The sequence below is a fragment of the Sylvia atricapilla genome, chromosome 15 (genome assembly GCF_009819655.1).
Source record: "Sylvia atricapilla isolate bSylAtr1 chromosome 15, bSylAtr1.pri, whole genome shotgun sequence".
In the NCBI taxonomy this organism is placed as follows: domain Eukaryota; kingdom Metazoa; phylum Chordata; class Aves; order Passeriformes; family Sylviidae; genus Sylvia; species Sylvia atricapilla.
Window position 1 is genome coordinate 2,592,045 of NC_089154.1, and position 25,932 is coordinate 2,617,976.

At 49.6% G+C, this 25,932-nt stretch overlaps 1 protein-coding gene across 1 annotated transcript in view; it reads right to left on the reverse strand.

Annotated features, from left to right (window-relative positions):
- Nucleotides 1-995: 995 nt before the first annotated feature.
- The window catches only part of ADAP1 (ArfGAP with dual PH domains 1), a 50,444-nt gene continuing 25,507 nt past the window's right edge, over nt 996-25,932 (reverse strand). The window contains exons 5-11 of the mRNA XM_066329701.1: nt 8,181-8,293; nt 7,413-7,559; nt 4,320-4,403; nt 3,393-3,455; nt 2,963-3,034; nt 2,323-2,551; nt 996-1,970 (exon numbers count right to left, since the gene is read on the reverse strand). Coding sequence (XP_066185798.1) covers nt 1,942-1,970; nt 2,323-2,551; nt 2,963-3,034; nt 3,393-3,455; nt 4,320-4,403; nt 7,413-7,559; nt 8,181-8,293 — 737 coding nt within the window. The 3' untranslated portion in view covers nt 996-1,941. The remainder of the gene's footprint in view (nt 1,971-2,322; nt 2,552-2,962; nt 3,035-3,392; nt 3,456-4,319; nt 4,404-7,412; nt 7,560-8,180; nt 8,294-25,932) is intronic.

The following is a 25,932-nucleotide window of genomic DNA, read 5'->3' on the forward strand; positions in this document are numbered from 1 at the left end:
AAATTAAATATATAATTATTGTTATGTATACACATGTGCATGCAGATATAAGTATGATTATATGCAATATATTCACCTTAAAAGTATAAATATGTTTATAAATTACATGTATAAAGCATGCACATGTGTATATAATATATAATCACATATTTTAGAAAACAAAGTATAAAAAAGTCTCTATACGTACACAGATGTGTGAAATACATTTAGCTTGTATGTAAATTGAATATGTCTGTGTTACATGTAAACATGAATGTGTGCATGTGAACACCTCATACACACACATTTTATGTATTTCACTCTATCCCCTATGCAGTTTACAGTTGTCTGTGAATAGCCAACAACCCCTCCATACAGCTTATTTCTCTTTTCCCAAGAACCAGCTATCCTTTGCGAATGTGTGCACACACAGAGAACTACTATAGAGAAAACACACTGAATATGCACTATAACACACACATATACACAAATAATATATAAAATAATACACATGGTGTATGTGCCAGGGTGGGGCAGATGGTTTTGAGGGTGTCCCACACCCCCGGGGCTCTGCCAGCACCTGGCACCTCCTTGTTTCCATCTGCTGCTTTTTTTAACCCCACCTCCCTCCCCTGCCCCAGCACCACACGGCCACGGCTCTGACATAATAATAATTTATTGGTTCGAATGACATTTAGTACCACAGTTGTCTTACCAGTGACAGAACGAATGCACACAGCCGATGAGATGCTCTCAGATACACAACCAACCTAAGAAATGCGTCGGACAGGTCCGTGGCTGGGGCTGGGCCTTCAGGGCACGCCAGAAATCTCATTTTTGAGTAAAAATCCAGCACCTGGTGTGCAGGTCCCAGCCCGCCCGCCCTGACTGCAGGAATTACAGTGCTCAACACCGCGCTGAAACGTCACTTCAAGCAGCTTTTTTTTCTTTTTTCCTTGCTTTTTTCTTTTTTTTTTCTTTTTTTTTTTCTTTTTTTTTTTTTTTTTTTTGGGGTGGGGGGGTCAGGAAAAGAAAAATCAACCAAAAAAAAAAAAAAAAAAAAGTTGAATTATTGAGGGGAAAAGTGCAACCACCAAGTCTGAAGAAGGGATGTGCCTGCTGGGAGCGAGCTGGGATAGGCTTTGATGGTGCCCACCAGTAAAACTGCAGATAAAACTCAACCCCTCAGCTCCATACTGGGCTCCCCAAATGGGGCAAAGCCCCCCAGACCAAGGAACAGGGATGACCCAGGGAGCCAAACACAGGCCTGGCCCCCCGAGCTCTGCTCCCCCAGCATCACCTCACGGGTTGGTGTCTCCCTTGCAGCCCCCTCCTCCCTGCCCTTCGTTAACATAACGAAGCTGATGATGCCCATTTCCTCTATTTCTAAATCCTATTTGACCCTCTCCAGGTACAGCATCACCACCAGTCCCCAGGGGGATAATGTATTATCATTTACCCCGGCACCACGGCGGGCTCAGCTGCTTTGCACAGCACCATTTTGTGTGTCTCCAGGCTGTTTCCCATCCCACAGGGATGTCACCCCTTGGGGACCTGCAGCCCCCCTGGAAAGGGCTGGCAGCCACTTGGATGCTCAGCTCCAGCACTCAGGGACCTGAGCATGGGGAAAAGTCCTGTCTGCCCCTGGGATGTGCCACCAACAGTCTCTGCCATCCTGGTGAAGCTGGGTGGGACGGCCCTTCCAGCGGGTGTGGGGAGATGGGCTGGCAGGACCACCTGTCCCATCCCACAGAGCAGCTGGATTTCAAGTTGGATCAGGATCTTCTCTGACGTTCCACTGCCGCCCTTCTGACATGATCGAGTGAATGATGAGGGGAAAGGGAAGTATTATTATTGTTATTATTATTACTGTTATTATTAATTATTTTTAACATTTCAAATAAAACCACGTTGTGTTGTAAACAGAAGCTCACTCCTCAGGTCTGCCCAGCCAAGTCCCAGCTAAGGTTTATGTTTGAAATGGGCTTCCACTGAAAGGAAAAAACAGAGAAAATAAAGTTAAAGCAGGACAAGCACGGGCAGGTGGTGACGGCCTGGCACGAGCTCACCCTGACAGAAATCCTTGGCATCAATCACCCCTACAGCCATATGACTGATCCTTACAGCAGCACGGACACACCAGAGGCAATGAACAGGGAAGGATACCATCCTCCTCCTCCTCCCAGGGCGAGCCCCTCTCTGTTCAAACAGCCTTTGCACATCCCCCTGGGCAGTGAAGAGCTGCCTCACACGGAACAGGAGCAGCAATGTCCTGCATCCCCAGTCCCCCTCCAGCCATCCCATCTTCCCAGCAGGGTCAGGGCTGACACCCAGGAAACACACCTGCATATTCCTGAGGCAGCATGGGCCGGCTTATAACTTTCTGGAAGGTGGTGATCCACTCCAGCTGGTCGTCCTCTGTCTCGCAGGCGAAGAGGAATTTCCGGTCTGGGGTGACGATGGTTATCCCGTGCTGCCAGTGGTTCCCCTGCGTGGATGGTGGGAGCCCTTCCAGCACCTTGTAGCTGTTTTCCTTGCTCCCAATAAAAACCTCCCCTCTAGCAAAGGCATCCTAGGAGACAGCAGAGCAGTGAGGCAGGGGTGAGTGTGAAGGGCGCTCTGCATCCCGGGCAGCCAGCACAGCTTGTGCTGCAGCAGCCACAAGCCCAGCAGCAAACCCCAACGGCACCACCCAGAGCCCTGCACAGCCCAGGAGCACCCACAATACAACTCCAGGAAGCCAAGATCCCGATGCAGAATATCTGGTGGACACAGCTTTTGAAGTGTTTTTGGTATTTGGGCACAGGGTTAGTGCACACTGGACAGCAGGCAGAGCACCGAGCAGTGACAGCTTTGTGCCCTCTTGGCTCTCCCAGCAGCCTGCACTTCACTGAAGATCATTACTGTAATTATTACTGCTATTACTCTTAGTAGTAATACTGCAGATAATTCCCAACAGGCAGCCCAGACCCCTTCATCTTACCAGAGGATCTTTGAAATACATGAGCCGTCGGTCGTCCATGGTGAACCATCGCTTCTTGAATCCCTCTGTTTGCTGAAGAGTCAAAAAATGCCAGGTCACACTGAAACAGCACAGCTCCTCTCGAAGCACACATGACCCAGGAGTCTCAAAGCACCTGGAGGAGCCTGAAGGGCTGGGGGAGCTGGGAACAGATGGCTTCTGGGCCACCACAGCCAGGGCCTGGGCCAGCTCTACCATCACTGGGTTTGTGATGTAGATTTGGATTTTTTTAATGTTTGCTCCCAGGTGAGGAAAGGGCATTAAACACATTCACAGAGTTATAGCTTTGCTTCCCTGGCAAGGGTTGGTTTGTCCCACCAGCAACCCCTTCCTGGGGCCACATAGAGCAAGAGTCATGTTTGGAGGGACTGAAAAATGCTTCATATCCTACCTTTGGCCCTGTTTTCTCCATGTATCCTTCCTTCAGGTAGTTTCTAGAAAGCTTTGGCACCAGCTGGAGGTCAGAAAAGAGCAGTGTCAGATGGAGGGGACTGAGGGTCACTGCCTGTGCTGGGCAGGGCTGGGGCTCACTGCAAGGAAAACCCACACTGAGCTGGCCCCCAGCCTGAGAGCTTCAGTCCTGCTCCTCAAAAGGGACAACCAGGAAACACCTTGGAGCAGCTCCCCAGCACAGCCAGCAGCCTCCAGGAGAATCTCCCCAACTCCTCAGGGTGCAGGGCAGCCAGGGACAGAGGCACCCTGCAGAAAACCACGACTGGACCCCTCCCAGATAACTGGTAGAAGGCAGGAAATGCAATTAGATTTCCAAAATCTACAGCCAAGGAGGTAGCAGGGAGTAACCAACAAGCACAGTGATGTTACACCCCAGGGGCAGCACACAGCCCTGCCTGACAGCACATCACAGCAGCCTCTGGAATTGCATTAGCCCAGGGTAACACAATTAGCAGCTCCAGTGCCTGGAAAACATAGGCATTTATAAGCCAGGCTGCACTGACCTGCAGGGAAGAACTCAGGCAGGGCACTGGCATCCTGCTGCCCAAACCTCTCCTGCCTTCCAGCCTTTGTTTTGGCTTTTGTTATCACAGCCACACCCTTGGAGGCAGGTGCCCGGGGCTCCTGCAGCCGTGGCAGGGCTGGAGATCCCCCCACAGCCCCCCTGTGTCCAAGGCTGGATGTTGGAGGCAGCTGCTGCTCGTGGGCTCAGCATCCCTCCACAACCATTTCAGGCCGGTAATTGCAGAAGGCTCCGAAGGATGGAGCACTCCCCAAGCCTTCCAGCTTGTTAACAGGATGCTAAAAAATGAGCAATGGGAAAAAAAAAAAAGCCCCACTCAACCAATGCTGCAGGAACACTCACATCAGAGTCACTGGCTCCAGGGAATGCCACTTGTAAGTAATGGAAACGTGCTGCCCGGATGGCATTGAACCAATCCACTATTTCCTAATAATGAGGGAGAAAAGCAGAGTGAGGAATGCAGCCTGCACACGAAATAACCTGATCCTGCTGTGTTTTGTCTCTCTGCCGTCACTCTGGCACCAGTGACAGAGCACAATGTAGCAGCAATCCTAAAAAACACAGAATACAGCAAAAAAGGTGAAGGATGTGGAACATTCAGCTGCTGTTCCGGGCTGCCAGACATGAACAGAGCTCTGCAGCTTCCAGTGAGCACCGAGGGGCTTTCTGCAGAGGGGAGGCTTTAAACATCTCTGAACTGGCAAAACCAGCCCCAAAAGAACACTTGCAATATTGAACTGAGCCCATAAACACAGCTGGGCTGGTGCAACCTGCCCACCCACCCCTGTCCCCTCCAGGAGGACACCTGAGCAGCATCTGCATCCCACCCAAGCTCCAGGAACATACTTCAGTGTTTAGCTACAAGAGTAGCTAACCACCTCTTTATCCTTGTATGCCAGTGTACCAGCTGTGTCTGTGAGTCCTTCAGGGACAGCCACAGTGATGTTCAAGTCCAAAAAGCTCTGGTGCTTCTCCCTTTCCTTGGCAAAAATCTCTCCCCGTTTTTTTTTTTTTCCTCCTACAAAATAATTATCTTATAATTTCTTTCTTTTTAAACCTGTGCATTAATTTATCTCTGGGAAGACCCAACAGCTTGTGCTCTATGTCTCTGAAGCTTTTGCTGGGAAATGCCACATTAATTTTAAGTGTTCCACACAGGGAGCACTCAAGCACTGCCTTGTGGTCTGGGACTGTGGGACCAGGAAAGGCATGTTGGAAAGGGGATTAAGAGCCTGGGATGCTGGGCACAGGGAGATGAGGGATGCTGGGCACAGGGAGATGAGGGATGCTGGGCACAGGGAGATGAGGGATGCTGGGCACAGGGAGATGAGGGATGCTGAGCTGTCCTGCTGTCATTAATGCATGTGAAGCTTCACATATCAGATCACAGACATGTTCAATAAGCCAGGCTGAATCCTAAAATAAACACTTTCAGCCCTTTCAGGTGAGGTCGCTGTAGTGCAGGAAAGACCTTTTCAAAGGAGAAGTTGGCCTTCTCTAAGACTTGAACTTTTTTATGCTTTAGAAATTGTCTAAATTGGGTAAGGAAAATAGGCTCGTGTGAAATTTTGAAATCTCAGTTTTAAGGAGTTGAATTGGGGGGTATCTCAAAAATGGTCTAATGTGATAAATAGTCATTCCCAAAAATTAAAATCATTTGCTTTGGTTTGTTACACTACTTCAAGTTGAAAGGAAAAAAACCCAAAACATAATAGGACACAGGTAAGCAGTGTTTTGGAAAACTGTGACCTACTTGTCTAAGGTTTTATTCACTTATCACTTGCTTTCCTACCCTAAGCAGCTAAGGACACCCCAGATAGCATCACAAAGAGGATCAGCAAGAGGAATTCACTCCTGAAGTTAATGATGACCAAACCAGGCTGAAGCTAATGAAAAATAAGCTGTAATATTAAAATTTTGATATCTTATACAGCCACCAATTGGGCGGTTATATACACATTTATTTTTTTACCTGTGGATCTTTCTCTGTGATCATGATGTGAGGCAGGGTTTCACCCTGCAGAAACGCAGAAGCTGAAACTCTCGCTGACTTCCAGGAGTAAATTGCTTTCTGGAATATTGATAATCCATTGCCACAAATGAGGTTTGACCAAATTCTTCCCTGTGAGGGTGGGGAGGCCCTGGCACAGGGTGCCCAGAGCAGCTGTGGCTGCCCCACCCCTGGGAGTGTCCAAGGCCAGGTTGGATGGGGCTTGGAGCAACCTGAGACAGGGAAAGGTGTCCCTGCCATGGCAGGGAGTGGAGTGGGATGTGCTTTAAGGTCCTTTACAACCCAAACCATTCTGTGATCCTATGAAACGTGAGAAGGAGCCTGAATGAGGCTCCAGCACCTCAGACCAGGGAGAGGCAGCACCTCTGGGGTCCAGGAGGACACACTGAGGCTGCTGGGGAGTACAAGAGGGAGCAAAGGACAGCAGGAGACCAGAGGTGAGTCCCAGGGCAGCCTCCAGTCCCAAAGGGCAGGAGTTTACTGCAGGACATTCATCTTCTTGCAGCCCTTGTGCAGCCAAGGAGACAGACCAAATTCAGGGAAGTTGAAAGAAATTCAGCCGGGTCACTGCCAGATTTCATCAGAGCACATCCTGCCCCTGCGTGGGACTGGCTCCTTCCACCAGCCCCCAGCACAAACCTCAGCAGCTGAAACACAAACCCCAAAGGCAGTACAGCCCTGACTGTGCTCCTCACAGCTTGGCTAAGCAAACCACCAAAGCCCAGCAAACCACAAACACGGCAGCGGGATCCAATTCCCCACCAAGGAGCTGCTGGTTATTATCCTGGTTTAAACTGCAGCAGGAGGCACCTGAGAGCAGCTCCAGTGACACTGTGCTGTGCTAAAGAAGCACCTGCTGACAAGCACTTGGCATGGAGGGAAAGTTTGGGAGCAGCTCTGCTGGAGCAGTTCCCTGGGACCCACAAATGATCACCCCAGAGCCATGGGCCCTCTCCTTCACACCTCCCTTCAGAGACACCTGAGCAAGGGGATTTATTTCAATACAAACACAAGCATCTGCATTTTATGAAGAATGAGACAGGCAGGACCACAACAGCTCCCTGCTTCTCCTACATTCCAATTTGCTCCTCTTTTGCAAGTCTTTGCACTGAGTCCCTTCCTCTTCCAACGCTCCATCCATCCTGTCTCCTTCTCTGGGTACTGAGGAGCCTGCCTCAGAAAACCCTCTACTCCGAGTAGCAAGAAATTTCCAATTCCTTCCATTAGCATCTGCTTACCGAGGACACAGTTTGCCACCCTTTGTGCTTGGAAGAACACAACAAACACTCTCAAAGCTGGCTGTGCATCCTTCCACCCTCCAAGTGATTCCAGCTCAGTTAGATCCTGCTGTGCCACGGGCTGGCTCTGAGCAGGGCCAGCCCCCAGCACCACCACCCAAACCTTCATTACCTCCACAGCCTCACCTTGCCATCTTCATGATAGACAAAGATGTTCCTTGTGCTATTGTCCTTCAAGTAGGTGATCTGCAGCCCGTGCGGGTTCCCGATTTTTGCAGGCTGGAAAGTCGCGTTGAGGTGCTCGATCTTCATAATTGCTTTGGGTTCTTTTGCCTGGAAAACACAGCTGAGTGAGCAAACACCTGGAAGTGGCTTTCAAACCAGAAAGCAGTTCACTTGGTCAGAAAAAAAAAAGGTCTGTTTGAGGCCATTAGCTAAAACCACCTGAATCCCAGGCCACAAAACCACCTGGTGATGAGATATCCGAGACTCCGCTGGGCTGCCAATGGGTGCTTCCTGCCAGCCTGGAAAATGCTCTGTTCCTCTGCAAAATTCAGCAGGGATACAAGAAAAGGCAGACTGACTGCTAACTAACAGGCCAGGATGTTTTGTGACTCTCCAGCACCTACAGATAGTTAGCTCATCCTCATCCCAAAAACTGGAAGATTATCCCCTTTGCCAACAACAGACCTGGGTGCTCAGCCGGGAAGCAGCATGTCCATGTCCCCATCTGTCCCATCCTCTCACATGAGCCACTGGCTGCTGACCCTGCTCCTCCCCTTGCCTTCTGAACTTGGGACTTTCTTTTCAGAGGGACAAACCTAATCCTTACAGCAACTGGGGCCTCAGCATCTATGGGAATTGTGTAAATAAACTGGTGCCCTGGGAATTACGTGTTCCAGGATGCTCTCACAGCAGCGATCCCATCTGCACACAGCAGCCCCAGGTACTCACATCGTTCTTGTTGAAGTACTTCAGAGCACCTTCCCTCTCTGATAACACGAATTTTCGGCTCAAGAATTGCCCATTGTCACGTCCTCTCTTCCACAGAAATCCTTCTCGGTACCCTGCAGCAGAAAGGAGTGACTGAGAACCACGGATTAAGTGCTGTATTTAAAGAGAGAGTTGGGATAAAGAAAAGAACTAAGACTTCAGAACTAAGCAAACCAAGTGTGTGGCTGTTCTGCTGAGGACATGAATGAAACCAGCCTTCTCCTTCAGATCTGCCCTTCTCACTCTGCTCTCATTCTTGTTCTTCAGATGTCTCCACTCTGGCACCAAGGAGTGACTGCCTGCAGGGCCCCCCCGTGCATCCTTACAGCTGAGTCTGGGGTGAGCCAGCACAGGCAGAAGGGCCCCTGTGGGACCAGCAGCCCCCACTGCCTGCACTCCCACAGCCCATCCTGCCACTGCCTGGAGATGCAGATGGGATGGTCTAAAGCCTGTTTAGCCCATAGCCAGCACCGGGGGATGACCCCACTGTCCACCTAATCCTTCACCCCTGAGCCCTCTCCACCCCTCCAGGGCAGGAGCCCCCCAGAGCATCATCACCTGTGTGCCCCAGTCCAGGATCCCAGGGGACCAACACCAGGGGGAATGACAAGGCTCCATTTTTTTTCTCAGGTCCACCCACCCAGCTTGGGAGAATCTTCCCCAAAGCCAGGAGCAGATCCAGCTCATTCAGCCCATCAATTCAACCCCAGCCCACCATGGGCTGGCTAGGAACTTCCCTAGCAAAAAGCCCCTTTAGAGGGCACTGGCAACGTCAGAAAGAGAAGAACCCACAGGAGGCAGGATTGCCCCAAGTCTGAGCAAGGGGAAGCAGCCAAGGAAGCAGTCACAGCCCAGCCAAGGGCAGCTGCATCCAGCAGCAGAGCAGGAGCAGCCCAGGCTGCTGTGCTGGTACTCCAGCAGGGCAGAACCACAAGGGCTGCTCGCTGCCAGGCTCTGTCAGCAAACCCCTCTGCACCCTGTGGCAGCCTGTACACGATGGAGCTGCACAGGAATAATGTCTCTGGGCAGGAGACAGACAGGCAGGAGGGGATGCCCAGTGATGCATTTCTGAGGTGGCAGTTTGCCTCAGGTGAAGCAGAGATGCTGCTGGGGCTCTGAGGGCTGGCCATGGCCCACTGCTCCCCTGAAGCAGCTTCTCCTCAGAGTGTGCAGTTTGGGAACCAAGGACATGTGGCTTCTGTTCCTCAAAGGTGCTGAGTTTTAATGCCAAGCCAGTTGGAGTAGCAGGAGAGTCCTTCAAAAGCTATTGCTATTCATTCCACTGAACAGCCTCTCTACCTGGCACGTGAGGAATAAGGACATCTTGCAGGGGGCTGGAGAGAGCTGGCTTGGAGGAAAGGACATCAAACAACAGGGCAGTGATATCTCATTGATATCAGTGATATCAGTGGGGTGAGGCAGGAGGAAAGCACACCCTTTCCTTCAGGAATCCCCACCTGGGCTCTGAGGGGCTCAGCAGAGCACACAGAGCTCAGCTCGTGGTGGCCCCACCTTGGAGCAGCTCCTGCCTGTGAGTCTGATCCATTCACTCATCCATTCCAAACACAGGATGAGTGAAGGATGCTGCAGGCATTCCTGATTACACTTGCTCCCCTCCACAACATCATGCTTTTGCAATTACTCTTAGCACTTAAGGGATGAAGAATAAAATTATTCTGCATCTCCCCAAAGCTGATCTCAAATCTGTCAGGTCCAGCTAACACTTAAAGCCAGCAGATGGGCACCATCCTGGCTGTATCTGAAGAGAGGGAAGTCCAGAGAGGTTTTCTGAGCTGCCCAGGACAAGGCTGTGAGACAGGGTCAAAGTCAGCCTGGAAACTCAGTTTTCCCTGCCCATACATCGGACATTTCATCATTTTCATGTTCTCTTTCCAACTCCTTGTGTCAAAACAGAGGATCCAAACTCTACTTCAAGGAAGAATTACAAAATTCAAACACAACCAAGTGTTATCCTATTCTGTGGCTCACATGTTGGCTCTTCCCAGGCCAATCATTTCAGCAGAAGAGCTCCTGGCTGCTCTGACAAAGCCAGCTGTTGATATCAGTGTACTTTGGCAGAGATTTTTGCTTGCTTCTTTTCTTTTTCTTTTTTTCTTCCCTTCAGGGCTGCATCCTGAGGAGCTGCTCCTCTGCTCTGCCCAAACCTGAACCCCTGTCAACACCCATCAGTGCAAACCACTGTGAACAGCTCTTGAACCCAACGTGAACCCACACAGGTTCCCCGGGCAAACTGTGTGTCAGCAAGATGTGTCCTCAAAGCCCTGATCTAGAGGGCTGTGAGAGCAGCCAGAGAAGGTGCTGAGAAACAAAACTGCAGGAGGCTGAACAGGGAACAGATCTCACACTGCAGGGCATTGGAGACAGAAAATAAACCCTCTCTTCCTTGTCTCAAGGGCTGCACTATCACTAGCAACAGCTTTGTATTTAGAGGCACCTGGTCACATTCAGATCCTCAGGGGTGGTCAGGCCCTGGCTCAGGGTGCCCAGAAAAGCTGTGGCTGCTTCCCTGGAAGTGTCCAAGGCCAGGCTGGATGGGGCTTGGAGCAAGCTGGGATAGGGAAAGGTGTCCCTGCCCATGGCAGGGTGAAGTGGGATGTTCTTCCAACCCAAACCATTCTGTGAGGGCTGTTCTGCTCAGACTGAAGCCGAACAAACCCTACAACACCTGCTGACTGCTGGTGTTGGACCACACAGCATCGTGTCACCAACATGTTTGCTTCCTCTCCCAGCGACAGAACAACCACCTGCCATCACCCAGAGATGGCCAGCACCCAGCCAGAGTGGGGAAAGCTTCACCTGGGGAAGACCTGCTGAGGAAACACCACTAACACTGCTAACACTGCTGCTGTCACGTTTCCTGCATCCCTCCTGCCACCTGCCAAGGAGCAAAATCAGCCACTGGCTTTTGCAGGCTGCTCTGGCACCAACCTGTGACACATGCAAAAGCCCCACCAGGCAGCTGGGGCAAAGTCAGCCAGCAAATGGCACATGAGACAACCACACAGCCCAGACGGGTATTTCTGACCTGTTATGTGGCTTCCAAGGTAAAATGAGGACTTGTCACTTCCACAGCCACTTCATCCCCACAGCTAAAACTCTGTGGGCAAGGGAAACAGAGTCACCAGGTTGGTTGATTGAGAAGAAAATTGTGCATGGCCTTGTGCCAGCTCAGGTGGGCTGGTGGCTGCAGAAAGGCAGCACATAAACTGGCAGCACATAAAACTGGCAGCACCCACTGGGTGCTCCAGTGTAGCTCAGCCTTCCCCTGCCTGAGAGGCTGCAGAGGAAGCAAGGGAGAGGATTTTATATCAGGAACATCTGCTGTAGCCACCATCTTTCCATCTGACCTCTACCAGCATTTGGTTCAAGTTCCCCATTTTAAAGAAGAGGGATATTGCTACTTCCCCACCTCAGGAAGCTGTTACAGAGCTCAGCTAATGCTGGGGGGTTTGGTCTCTGACAATGTGGATTACAGGAAATACCCAAAATTACTTGTTCAGTTTTACCCTTTGTTCTCAGAGAAGAAAAATCCCTCCTGCAAGGAGAACAATCAGATCCACTGGCAAATAAAAACCAACATGCATGGACTTTGCTTCTGCCATCCTAAGTAAGGCACCGTAAACTGAGAATTAAAACCACATCTGATCTTCTTCTGGCTTCTTTGGCTCCTTATTTCACAGTTTCACCTGGGAAGAGACAACAGAACTGCTTGTTCCCATGATGTTTCCAGGGCTGTGGTAAAACCAGGCTTTTAGAAGAAACCTGAGTGTATCTAACAGCACACAAATGCACCACTGTGTGGTTTCTTGCCTTCTTGTCTCACTGAAGGACAAAGCATGGGGGCTGAATAAGAGAAAAAAATGTACTTGTGCGTGTAATCCAAGAGAATCCCATTTTCCTGGAGTTCAGGCAGGGCAGCTCCTCCTACAGAAGCCATTTTTCCTTCCTCTCAGCAGTTCAAGTGCATTGACCCCAATTCAGAGCTTTGGAGAAGATTCAAATCCACCTCCCTCACTTTGCTGCTAAAATTGCAGGGTGTGACATGGCCACTCCTCTGTGTGTCAAAGCTGAGCACTCTGCTCTATTAGCACTGTAAGGTGTTAATTAAGGCAGGACAGGGGATAGGCACTCACTGGGCACGGTGTGACCACCTTTTCTGAGAGGTTAAGTAACCGCACAATTATCTGGAAGCAGCTGAATGTGGAATCCCTGACATCACACATCACCTCTGACCTCGTGTTACAACCTCCTTTTAAAACGGCGAGTCTGAAGGACATTCCTTCTGAAATAAAACCCACTGTCCACAGTGAGAGGGTTGGATTGAGAAAGTGGCATATTCTGTATTTTCTTTACAGGCTGGATTTCGGAAAGGGTTGCAAAAACAACCGCGCACCTCTTGTTTAGCCACGTCAGTGTAAATGGTTTGATTTGACTGTTGTAACATTTCTTTCTGTAGCACTCAACCACCATCAAAGCAAGACACTTCGATTACTTCAATCTGTATACTTTAAGACTCTGCATTTCATAAAAGTCAGAAACCAAGGAATCCTAAGTTTGTTCATGGAATGAAAACATCACTCTTTGCCCAGATCCTCCAGATGCAAGCAGGGTCCAGGTCCTCAAACCCCTCAGAGCTTGCACCCTGCTCCCCTGCACAGCACCAGCAGACTGCTTTTTGTTGCTTTGGGTTTTGTTTTTTTTGTCTGTTTGCAGCTGTGCTGAGGAGCTCAGAACTTCCCTGCAGTAATTCTGCAGCCATCTCTGGATAAAGCATTTCCTGCTGGTCCCACACGGAGCAGTGCAGATCCAGCCATGCTGGAGATGTCTCAGCATCCCCATGGCAGGAGGGACCTGGGAGCTTTGATGATGAGATGGGAATCCTTCCCCTGGGAGTCCTCCTGCACTGGCCAGGTGAGGAGCCACCAGGAGCTGCTCTGGGCCCTGCACAGTTTAGCTCTTTGGAAATTGCAGCCTCAGCAAAGAGAATGTGTCAGTGCTAATGCAAGGGTGGGTGCTGGCATGTCTCAGCTCACACTCACAGGCTGAGAAGGGAACGTTCTCCCTTCACCCCCCTGAAGACAACTTTTTCTCCTCATTCAGCACAGCTCATCCTCTGCACATCTCAGGCCAAAGAGCCCAAGAACTCCCCAAGTGCAGCACCCTGACACCCACACCATTTTCTCCTGCACACACATTTTAGAGGTGCAAAATTTCCCAGCTCCCAATCAATCAGTCTTCTCTTAATGAGCACTTAGAATCCAAATTACCTTTCCTAAAGGCCATTTTCCAGAGAAGGGTCTCCTGTTGTCATCCAGTCTGCCTCTGCTGCCTTCCAGGAGCTCATAAAACAATTATTGTCCCACTGCATTGTCACCTCAGCTATGGATGCAAGCAGCTGATGAGATTGATTGCTTCCACAATACCCAATTAACCCACTCACTCTGCAAACGATTGCCTTAATCAAAGGCAATTAGCGCTTGAATGGCTACAGCAGACAGAAAGCCAGGATTTAGTGGATGATTCAGATAACATTGTACAGACATCTCCTTGGCCTTCTAAGGCAAAACATCTTCACTAATGCTCAGCTCAGAGCTGGAAGTCGATGAAACCTCAGGTCGGTGGTGTGAGGTGGCACAGCTAACACAAGGGAGTAGGAACACACACTTCCCTTTACTGATAAAAGTGGAACTTTGATGACTGATGTTCCCTTTTTCCTACTTTTTCTGCTCATGCAGGGCCCAGAGCACCAAGCAGTTGACCAGACCTCAATGACCAACAGGGTCCTGAAATGGCAACCTGCCTCTGATAGTCAGATCCAGTCCTCTGAGCAAAGTCAACACTGTTCTACAAAACCACCTTCAGTATTGATTTCTTCCACAGCATCTTCTCCCACAATATAAAAAAACCCACAACCCACCCACCCCAAAAGACTCAGTTTGGAGGCAGGACCACGTTTCTGTAGAAATACAGGTGTCAGTGTCCTCAGGAGCTGTTCTTCCTCTAGACAAATCACCCCAAACTGGCACAGCAGAGACCAGACAAAGCCTCACCACGGGAAGGTCAAGAAGAGCAACCCACGACAGCTTAAGCAGAGGACAGAGAGAGTTTTAGATCATGTGAGGAACAACTTCAAGGCTGAAGCCAAACATGGAGAACCAAGTCTCCAGATCACTGCAAAAAGATATTGTCATCTTGCTTTATCTTGATTTTGTAATGCAAAAATCTCCCCAGCTGCTAGGACCAATAGGGGAAATGGAGCCAAATGCACCATCTCTGTGGAAGGATCCTGGGGTTGAGTTTAACTAAGGCTGACAGAAAGAAGATGAGGTCTGTCCCCCCACACAAACGTGGCATTTAAATGCAAGGTCCATCCCTGAGTTTCCAGTCCCACTTAATCGTGAATACACTTGCATTGGTGGCTCACAGCTGAAAATCCAAATTGCTTCTAAGCAAAGCCCCAATAATAAAGCCGAAATCCATTAAGCCTGTGATGTTTGCCACTATTTAAATCTGATTAAAATGGTACATGACACCACTAAGCCGAACAGTCAGAAAACACTCCTGTCAGGTCTGATGTTTCTCCGTGTAATCCAGACCCCCCTTCTTTCACCGGGTTGACAGCTAAAAGGAGCCATAATAAGAGATCATGTACCTAATCCAGTTTCCTAAGCTGTTTGTAACTGGTTTCTTTAATCCCATGTGATGATTCCCCGCGGAGCAGCTCTCAGGTGACAAAGACATTAGCACAGTCATTGCAGCTCCCGGCTGGGATCGCAGATGGCATCACCTCGCCCCTTGAGCCGCCTGAGTGCAGCAGCAACCAGGTGCCTCTGCCCAGCTTGGGAAGCCACCAGCGGGATCACGGCAGCAGAGGGTGACAGCCACAGGGCCAGCAGCCGCAGGGTAAGGCGGGGACACTCTGAGGACACTCCTCAGAGGAGAAACTCCTTTCGTTATAGAGCGATATTGATCTCCTAAGTGAGCATCACCTCCTCTGGAAACGCTGCGTGGGAACAAGTACCCGGGGAAAACACCAAATGATACAATTCCCAAGTCTTCACCTGACTGCTGCAGGCGTATCAGGTTTGATAAAGAAGACAGCCACATCCTGCCTTCTATCAGTTTATCTTATAATTGACCATCGATACAGTACAACTTCCGTGGTAACTTAATTACTGAGCAAGTGTTTACATATTAAAGATAAGGCCACAGCTGGCTGCTGCGAGCACAATCCGATTGCATCTGCTGGGAGATGTTACAGCCCCTCGCTACAGAAAATGTCTTTACTGGAAGCCTTGCACTTACACTGCTGAGAATTGGATGTGGAATCTAATTTTACTTGGAAATCAAATGCTTCCTCTCCGAGTGGCATCCCTGCAACACCCACCTGGGAGCCGCTGCCTGGAGAAAAAACGCCTCTTACAGGTAAATTGCCTGCAGGTTTTGATCTTTTGAAGCCAGTCGCTCATAATGAAAGGCAGATGCAAGGTGGGAGGTTCCCGGTGTGATGTTCAGCCCATTTACTGCACTGAGTGCACTCCAGGCCTGATTTAGCTGGGCGAGAAAACCTTGAAGGGCAGGCACGCGGTGCTAACTCACAATAACATCCTGCAGCAGCTCGATTCAGGAGATGAATCCTGGGAGCCGAACCACTCCCAAACCACAGGGCAAGGATCCTCCCTGGGCAAGGCATAAGCACTCCAAAAAACCCTCGCTGCAGCCGCTGGGAGTTCTTGCACAGAAGCTGCACAGGAAGATGTCCTGCAGCCTCTTCCCACACCTGGAAGAGCTGCTGCCACCATCCCACACCATCATCACCCCTGCCCAGGGATGTCCTCTGGACCTGGTCCTCTGCAAGGTGAGGGAGAACCCACCTGCAGCCTCATGGGCAACTGCAGAAAGCAAAGAGGTGAGACACTGAGAGAGAAGGACCTCGACACCCTCGTCATTTACTGAGGATTCACCAACCTACAGCTGCTGAGGCTTCAGCTCACAGCACCTCCAAAGCACCAGGAACTGCCTGAAGATCTGGATTTTACATGGGCATCCTCAAATCACACCTGGGCTAAAATATTCTCTGAGCCTCAACAGCTTTTGATGGATCTCTTCCCCACACCAATAAATAAATTCTCAGCCAAGGCAGCTGCTCACACAGATCAATCCAAGCAAGCATGAGATGAATTTAAGCCCCCAACAGAGCTGTAGAGAAATCAGCAGAGAAGTTCACCACAGACTTTCGATGGGTTTAGGACTCTCTGCTCTGGGGTATCCTGGAATAAAGCATTCCTCCACACAGGCAGCATTTCCACACAATCATAAATCATGGAAAGCCATTCTCACACACATGTAGCACTCCTCTTTTTCTGCTTTGAAGAGAAATCCAAATGGCTCCGAGCAGATCTGCTGCCGTGCTGCTATTGGCTCCTGAATGTCTTTTATTGAGTGTTCAATGCATTTACAGTGAAAACTTCATACAGGAAAGGAGAATTTTTAAATTTAGGACTCGTTTCTGGCCTGGCTGCTGGTGCTCCAGCTGTCCCAGAAATCAGCTGGTACACGATGCTCTGGCAGCTGCGCTGTCAAAGGAGGAGCATGTGGCAGCACAGCCACCACCTCCAGGTTGCACAAGGACATTTGCACACCTTGATTTTTCTAGAACTATCACCTCCCGTTCCCTGGAGCAGCATAAATCCCACTTAATGAACTCCTGGAATTCTATAAATCAAGGCTAAATTCTGTCCCAATAAATCACTGACCAAAATTCCCACTGGCTTGGATAGGCTAAAATTTTCTTCCACCCTCTGCAACACATGCAAGTTTGAAATTCACTCCCTGCTGAGCAACCTCGTTGTCTTTTAGGTATTTTGGGGATATGCTGTTTGTTACTGCCATGCCACATGTCCCTCAGGGGCTGCCCTGATTATGAGACTGGAGGTGGCTGCTGTATCTGCACCTCAACAGCAGCAGCATTTGTAAATCCAGCCCCATTTAGCCAGCTGGGGAGGCACCTCCCCTTCCCATTTCAGTGTAAGCATCCCAGAAATGGGGTGTGGACAGCCCCTCTACTGCAGCCTTCCCTGCAGCACCAGAGATTTCAAGGTGAAAACTCAGGTGAGCTCACTGTAGGGGGAAAATGCAGGTGGATGTGGGCTGGTGTTGGTGAGAAAGAAGCATCAGCAAATGCTCTGGGTCAGAGCTGAGGCTGATCTAACTCAGCTACATCTCTGGCAAACTCCAGAAAAAGACATGACCTCACCCTGGAGAATGTTCTTTATCTGGTGAGAGACAGAAACCGCCTGACCCTGCGCAGGTCTCCAAAGTAAAAAGGATCTTTCTTTAGCAGAAATTTAATTAAGCTACCATGAGTTGCCATGAAAACAGCCTTTTCCATGTTCTTTGTTATCCTGTTGCTTCCTAGTCACTCCCTTCTCATTAGTGGAAGAAAGATGCCCCAGCTTTTTGGTCCTGTATCATTACTCAGGGAATGTGAATGTGCACAATAAAATCACTGAGAAATACCAGACCTGGAGCACCAAGAAGTACCCTCATAAAGCATAGAAAATACAAAGGGATGGTTCTCCCATCATTTCCTTACATGTTTATCATCCAAGACATGGAGAGCAAAGCCTTGTACTTCTCTTCAGCCGTCTCCAGTTGGTACAGCTCCGTTTATTGACTGCAAAAACTCAAGGTTACAGGAACAGGCAGCCTGAGCAGTATCAAAACACACTAATTCAAATTGGTTGACCTCAAACAGGCAAAGCTCAAGGACAGGAGTGTCATGATAATTACAGCTGGGGTGTTTCACACCTCTGTTGATCTTACCGTCTGTCCTTACCAGCTGGACTGACTCTCCTGGGAGCAACTCAGGGAATCCCCAGGGAACATTCAGAGCACACCCCAAAACACAGGCAGCACATTGAGCTGCCACAGGCTGGAGGGGCTCAGACCACCTCACCCATGAGAAACTGCACCAGTTCAGCAAATTCAACCAACCTCAAACTGACCACAAATTCAATGCTTTTGATCTGAGTTGACAAATGTAAATATTTCTGTTAAAGGATGACACAAAACGAAACAACATTTCTTAGGTGCGCTTTTTTGAGAGGAGGGGGGAAAAAACCACCCTAACAAAATATTTTGCACGAAGTCCTTAGAGGGAGACCAAAAAAAAAAAACCCACACCAAAAAAAAAAAAAAAAAAAAAAAAAAAAGGACAACAAAAAAACCCCCAAACCCACAAACAACAACAAAACAAAAACAAAAAACCCCCCACAAAACAAAACAAAAACACACACACACACACACACACAAAAAGAACACAAACCCCCCACCACCACCAAAAAACACCAACCTCCAACTGTTTCAAATGTCATGGGGCAGCCCTTACCCCTTTCAGCAAGGCTCACACCCAGCAGCACTGCTGCCTTACTCCTTGCACGAGAGCTGCTGCTCCTTGGCTAATTATAGAAGCTTGGATCAGAGCTGTGCTGAAGGCAGCTTGACAGAACCAGCTGTTAAAATTACAGCTGGATCCTAAACTAGCTGTGAGCATCCAGCTTTAGCTCTCAGGGGTGCTAGCCCCTTCCCAGAGCTGGCTGCCAATGCCTGCCTTGGCCAGCTGCTCCTCCTCCCCTAAGCTCAGACCCACAGGTTCTCACCTGCAAGTTCTGGCTGCCTAAATGCTTTTCTGCTTTAGGGGAGTCGAAGACATCAGAGTATTTCTCTTTGCTAGATGTTTCTCTTCCTAGAGCAGCTATCTGTAAGATCCATCACCGCCCCATCACTTTGTCACTGCAATGTTCATGGCTTTCCTGGAAAGCATAACAGCAGTGGCTGGCCTCTTGCCATAGCTCAGAGAGACAGAAAAAAAAAAAAGAAAAAATGCACCAAATTTAACTCGAAAAGACAAGCTTTTGCATTTGGAGCCCTCTCCTTTGCCTTCTGGTGGTGGCTTTGTGCAGTGTCTCCTCATCAAGGCTGGGAAGTGGCGCAGCATCTTCCCTTGATTCCCACAGAGCCTCAGGAGGCAGCAGTACTCTTTCAGAGGGGTTTGTACCAAGCCTGAATCAGCACTTCCAAACAGCTCCTGAAAGGCACTGAAAGGCTTCTCCAGCTCCTGGTCACATGGTGCTGGTCCTGTGGAAATGGCGGCACATCCTGGGGCGGGCGATGCCGCCAGCAGGTCCCTGTCCCAGCCCTGCTCCCCTTGCACAAGGAAATATAACAGTAATACAAACTGGGCTGTGATCTCCCCTCGCATCCCCCTCCCGAGTTTGGTTTGTTAAACAGCCCTTCGATGTGCCTTGTCTTTACTGCAGCAAATGTTTGATGTTTACACCATTCGCATTGTGAAGTTGCCGACACGGAGCGAGGCTGGGACCCACCACGGGCAGCTCTCCAGGACAGCCCTTCCCTCCTCAGCCCTGTCCCACTTCCATGCCCCATTCCCAAACCCACTGAGGATGCTGCAATGGATGCTGTCAGTCTAGCTGGGGGTTAGACCTGCTGCTGGTTTCCTGAGTGGATTTTTTCAAATGGATCCATTTCTTTCCAAGGTAATTTGGTTCAATATCTGTTCACTCACTCTGTGAGTTTTTGCTTTGCTCTGGGTGAGGCTGCAGAGAGCAGAAATGACCTGCAAAGCAGCTCCCCCATCCACTTCCCATGGCAGCAGTGCCAGGGCACACCAAAGCAGAAGAAGAAGCAGTCATTTGTTTTAAAGCAATGACAGCATTTCCCTCAAACCTCCAAGGAGAGGATGGGGAAAGGTTTCTTGGAGCAAGTCCTGACACAGAGTTGTGTAATGTTAAATGCATAAAGGATTATACTGAGAAGACATAAAAAGGAGACTGAGCATCAGCAGTGGGGTCCCATCTGCTTCAGCTGAACATACTTTTCTGTAGACTTTCCTCCTTCAACCTTTTCCATCTTCCTCCAAAGCCTTTCATCTTAAACTCTTCCTCCCTATTATACAAAAGGTTCTCCCTATTACACAAAAGGTTTTTTGGGGAAAAAAACCCCAACAAATCAGGCCTTACTCCCCCTTTTTTGTACCCAAAATCCACAGCACAAGTGGCAAGGCATGGATGGCAGGCTTCACACACCCCCAGTGGGGTCATGCCCTGCTCCTGGGGCTGCAGATGTCACACCCGACCCACACCAGATGCTGCACAGGGGAGGAATGAGCAGGGGGGGCTCAGACCCATCCAGAGGGGCTTCACCTTGCTGAGAGGGGGTGGGGAGGGGGGAGCAGCTCCCCCAGCCTGGCTCCCAGTGTGAGTCACGTCCTGGCTGGGGCTGATGTCAGTGCTGGAGAACAGAAGCCTCTCTGTGGCTCAGCAGCAGGAGAAGGAGGTTGCTGTGCCAGGCAAGGTTGCTCGCTGGAGGGATGCTCGTGCTTTAACCCACTCCTGACAAGAGCACATCAGCCTCCAGTGACCTTGGTGCTGGGCTGGGAGAGCTGCAGGGTTTGCAGTGTCCATCAGGCACTCACACCCCCAGCCCTCTGATGGAAACCTTTGGACAGGGGCTGCTTTTTGAGAGGATTTGTACAACACTCAGAGCACTGGATGCAACAAAATGCTCTTGAAATGCTAAAATGCTTCTTTGAAAATACAATAATGGAGGCTGCATCCTCTTTGGAGAGGGCTAGAGCCCCACTGCTACTTGGCCTGACATCCTGCATCCCCCCCCTGCCATGCTCCCCACTGCTCCAACAACCATAAAGAAAAGCATCAGCAGAACCTGCACAGCACCAAGCTCACCACAGGCTGCAAAACTCAGCCAAGAAGCCAAACTCCCTGATACAATCCCTGCCTGGCTGTGATGCCAAATCACCTCATCCTCTGGGACACTGAGACAGGGCAGAGGTCCATGCCAAAGAGGTGCAGCATCCCTTGTGCCCTGGGCTCCTCATTCAGCCACAACTCCATCCTGTTCAGAGATCAGTCCCACCTTCAGCTGCCCTGGGTACAAGCACACTCTGCCTGGGTGCACCAGGGCCAAGCAGAGGAACTGCTCCTGCTATCAGCTGGGAAGAGGGAAACTGCAGCCAGACTTTGGGACCCAGCCAAGCCCTTAAGGGCAGGACTGAGTGCAGAGATCTGTAACATGGTTTTGCTGAAATCCAGTGAGAGCCAAACCTGGTGCTTTGCTTTCATTCCCCCAAACATGGGAATGGTTGCTGGGAATTTACTGGAAATGGTGATTTAAGAGAAGGCACCACTGATGCAATCCTAGAGTGCACACCAAGCACCAACATGCACTGCAGGGCACTGGTGCCACGACTTCCTACCACAAAGCATCCCCCCTCCATGCCCAAATCTCTGCTTTGCAGAAGCCAACATAAATTCTCGACAAAATACCAGGCAATCCTGATTTTTGCTGCTTTTTAACCACGCTGCTATTACTTTTTTATCTCCATCTCTAGGTCTATGAGGAATCTTCTTACAGGGATTGGAAAGAGAGGCTAAGACAGCACTAAAAAGCATCCTACAGTGAGGGATGCTCCACAGATCCTGTGACAGCCACATCTTCCCAACACATGCTGCTGCCCTGAATAACAAAAACAAGAGCTTCCCATCAGTGAGGGCAGAGCAGAAAATTACAGAGCTTCTCTCAAAGCCCTGCTTTAAAACTTGAGCCTTTCAAGCATCAGAAGAGAATTTAATCCATTTTACAACTAGCATCAGATAACAGTGACATTAAAAAGCAGTCGGAGCCAAGCAGCAACTTCTTTTTGAGGCTATTAAGTAGAAATAAATTAACTTATTTCTTTATATTGAAAATTCCTCTCTATGGACTAAGATCAAGGCCGGCTAAAGCTTTTGACAGCTGTTTGCCCATCAGCCACATCTGCATTGGGGTTAAATAGAGATTTACACTCACAGAAACTTCTGAAAAACTCAGACCTTTGGATAAAGATGCAGCCAGTATTTTCAGAAGTTCAACTCACAAAATGTTAGAAGAGCCAATTATAATTAGGCTTCTTCTACATTTCTATATATGGTGTAAATCAGGAGGCAAGGCACTGGCATTACAGGAAACATGCCAGAAAAAAAAAAAAAAAAAAAAAAGCAGAATGAAGGGAAAATAAACTCTTTATTTGCATGACACTATACACTTTACAGACACATAAGGCAGCCAGGGCTTTAAAGGCCATTTATAAATCTGCAGCATTATGTGGCACTAAGGCTTTTACTGTGCTATTCAGAGTCTAACGTGAGCCGGTGCTTACACAGTGACATTTCAAACCTCAGTGGCCTCCCCAGAAATACCTCCACGGCTCGGCTTTGGGTCCACAAACATCGCTGCAGACACTCCGCTGCAAACAGCCCGCGGGGCCAGGGAGTGATGTAGCTGAGCAGAGCTGGTGGCCCATCAGCACAGCGCCCGGAGCAGCACAGCGAGGACCAGAGGCAAAGGGCGGCCGGAGCGGCCCGGCCCCGCTCACACACCGAAGGGTATTTTTAGCACCAGGAGATGGTGTAAGCCCAGAAGGAACTGGGGGAAGGGTGAAAAGGTTTAAGGGGAAAAAAAAAAAAAAATCCAAACCCGATGCTGAGGTAATTGTCTGTCTGGTCAGGTCGGAGAAGGGAGCGAAAAGCCCCGCACAGTGGCCAGGTACACCTTATCCCGGCGGCCACAGCATGGGAACCATGGAGGATTATTTCTCACACACACCACGGCCAAAGCAGGCAATGCCACCAGCCCCTGGAAGGCAGTGGGATGCTCCTGCACATCCCAGCGACCCTGCTCTGCCCCTCTGCGCTCTCCTACAGCACACGGTGCCCGGACAAAGCCCGGAGTGATGCTGCTGATAACCCTCGACATGGTGGCTTTTATCTCTTATTGCTCCTGGGAGCTGTCGTTTCCTAAGGAACCAAGGCTTCTGAGAGCATTGCTCATCCATCTCTCCCCGTGGCTTCTCAGCATCCTGGATAATTTCAGCCAGATGTGGCTCCCTGTAGTTGCTGAACACTCCTCTCTTTCTCACTTATAAAGCAATGGGGTCGTTTACACACTTAAAAAATCATCCTCATCTCTGAGTTTTGTAGAAACACCCTTGTGGCGGGGCACAGCCCCTCCTCCTGTGAGGGGCTGGCATCTCCCTGCTCTCACCTTACCCCAGCCTGCTCTGTGTCTGTACAGTGCTTGGCACAGCATCACCCTGACCACCCTCAGACCTTCACCTGGGAAAAGCCCTGAGCGCTGCCCTGGAGCTGGTGGAAATACAAAGAGGAACATCAGCCAAGGATGTGGGCTGCACTAGGGGAAAAAACAACAGTGAACTAAATCTTCCTGCTGGTCTGCATGAGAGAAGCTGAGATGGCAGCTGGCTGCCATCCTGACCACACACACGAGCTGGCTCAAATCCTTCCCAGGGCTAAAAGCAGCTCTTGATTTAGCTGACAACACCTCAGCAATAGAGTTTTGTTTAGCTCTTTTATTTAAGATGCAAGTCTGGTGTCTTGGCTGCAATTAAAAGATGCTACAGGAAGGACCTACAGCACTTCTCCCCACTTGCAAGGAGCAGGTTTCACACACCAGCTGTGTCTCACCTTCACCAAATCATTCCCACAGGGTTTCTCCCTGCCCACGGGGGTGATGCCCTGACCATGGAGCAGTGCTCCACATAAAGACTTTCAGAAAGCATAAACCAGCACAAGAAATAGAGAAAAAAACCTAACAACCCACCTTTGCCTCTCTTGCACCTCTCATGGGAGCCCAAATCTGGGAATACTCTGTTGCCACAACCCTCATACCACCACCTGAATGGGGACTTTGCTCTTTCTTTAAACCTTCTCACCAGCAGCTTTTCCTCTTCTGGCTCAATGTCCTTCCCTGCAGCACGGGAGCTGAGCCAAGCCCGAGCAGGGCAGTGATTTTCTGGCACAGGGAAGCCTGTGTGTGTGTGACAGGACCCTGGGGACAACACCTCTCTGGGGCAGCACACTTCCCACCACGGCTTCACCCCCAACAATGCAGCATTAACATCTTGCAGACTGCACAGAAAGGCCCTCTCCACTCTCCTCAGCCTCTCTTCTCGCAGGCACCCAGAGATCAGAAGATCCTGCCTTGTCCCCAGCCACCCACAGTGTCACCACCCCTGCTGTCCCCATGCCACCTCCACCGCTGGGTTTGCTGCACTGGCTGTGCAAAGCAAAGGGAGGGGATGGCTCTGGTGTGGCTTCACACTCCCTTCTGCACAAACATCTCCTCAAAGACCTCGAGTGTTCAGGGCTTAGCAAAGGCCACCAGGAGCCCTCAAGCTGATGCTCTGTGCCTTTGTTCAGTGCTTTGGGCTGTCTGATGTGTGGAAAACCCCGTGCCCCCCGAGGCTGCCATGAGCACTGGTTTTGCTCCCCTGGTGCTGCTCAGCCCTGTAATTTGCTTCTGAGGTTGTGAAAAATCCCACGGCAGAGCTGGTGTCGCTCTGACACCCACAGCTCCTCACTAGCTGGAGGAAATGGGGTAAGAGACAGCAGAGGATCAGGTCTGTCAGTTAAAATAATTGGATTTTAACTGCAACACTGCTCACTGTTTTGTCTGATGAGGCCCAAAATAAACTGCATTACATCACTGCAGGTCACACTGAGCTAATAAGGGTGTCTTCCTCACACTGAGGAAGGACGTTTTTGTGTCCCCTGTGTTTTCTCCAGTGCTTTGCAGTCAGAGCTCCTTCCAACTGTGTGAGTGCAGGGGAAAATTAATTCCAACTGCTGCCCGAATTATGCAAGAGCCTCATGGAATGGAAAGTGCATATTAACAGATTTTACTATTTTAGGGTGTTCTTTTATGTCTCATAATTTATTTTGCCATCATATTTGCAGACAAACAGGAAACAACACATAAGCCAAGTAATCCTTAGGGTGCTGACAGAAGGTAGTACAAGCAAATAGACACCTTCAGAGAAATGCCACCTGAATAAACCACAGCTCACCTGAATAGTGACAATATGATCCAGTCCACGGGGCTACAAATACAGGAATACAATCCAACAGAGCCCAAAGCTCCAACCACCACTGACTTTGCTAATATGCCCCAAATTTTGCCTGTATCTTCCAGCTTTCTCAGCAGCTCTAGTGGAAGCTCACAGGCCACCTCATTTTGCAGTAACACCACTTTTTTTTACTCTCCAACCCAACAGGTCATCCCACCCATCTATGGAACTACCAGTCAAATAATCCCAGTCCTCCAACTCCCACCCCAAAGGACAGGGTTTAAACCTTCACCTGGTGAAAATCTGGATTCCTCCAACACCTTCATGGGATCTGTGACAATTTTTAGCAGCCCCAGCTTTCCAAGACTAATGAATATAAACAGTGAAGTCAAAGTTCAAAGAGCAACCAATTCCCTTTTTTTCTCTCTTGGCCACATTCCCATTCTCTCATCCTCAGCCTGAGATGCACCAGAGCAGAAGCACCCTGACCAGTTTATACCATCACAGTGCTCCAGCTGTGAGAAGACTATTCCCTTTTGCTTCCTCCACCCTTCCCTTGGTTAAAATAAATCCCTTGATTAAGAGAAATCAAGAGCACTCAACTGAACCAACTTTCAGCAGGTCCTCTGGGAAGCATTGCCATAACTGCCATCTATCAACAGTACTGGAAAACAACCACGCTTTTTAAAACCAATCAAAATACTTTTAAAATTTATCAAACCCTGCAATTGCCTTGAGATACAGCTC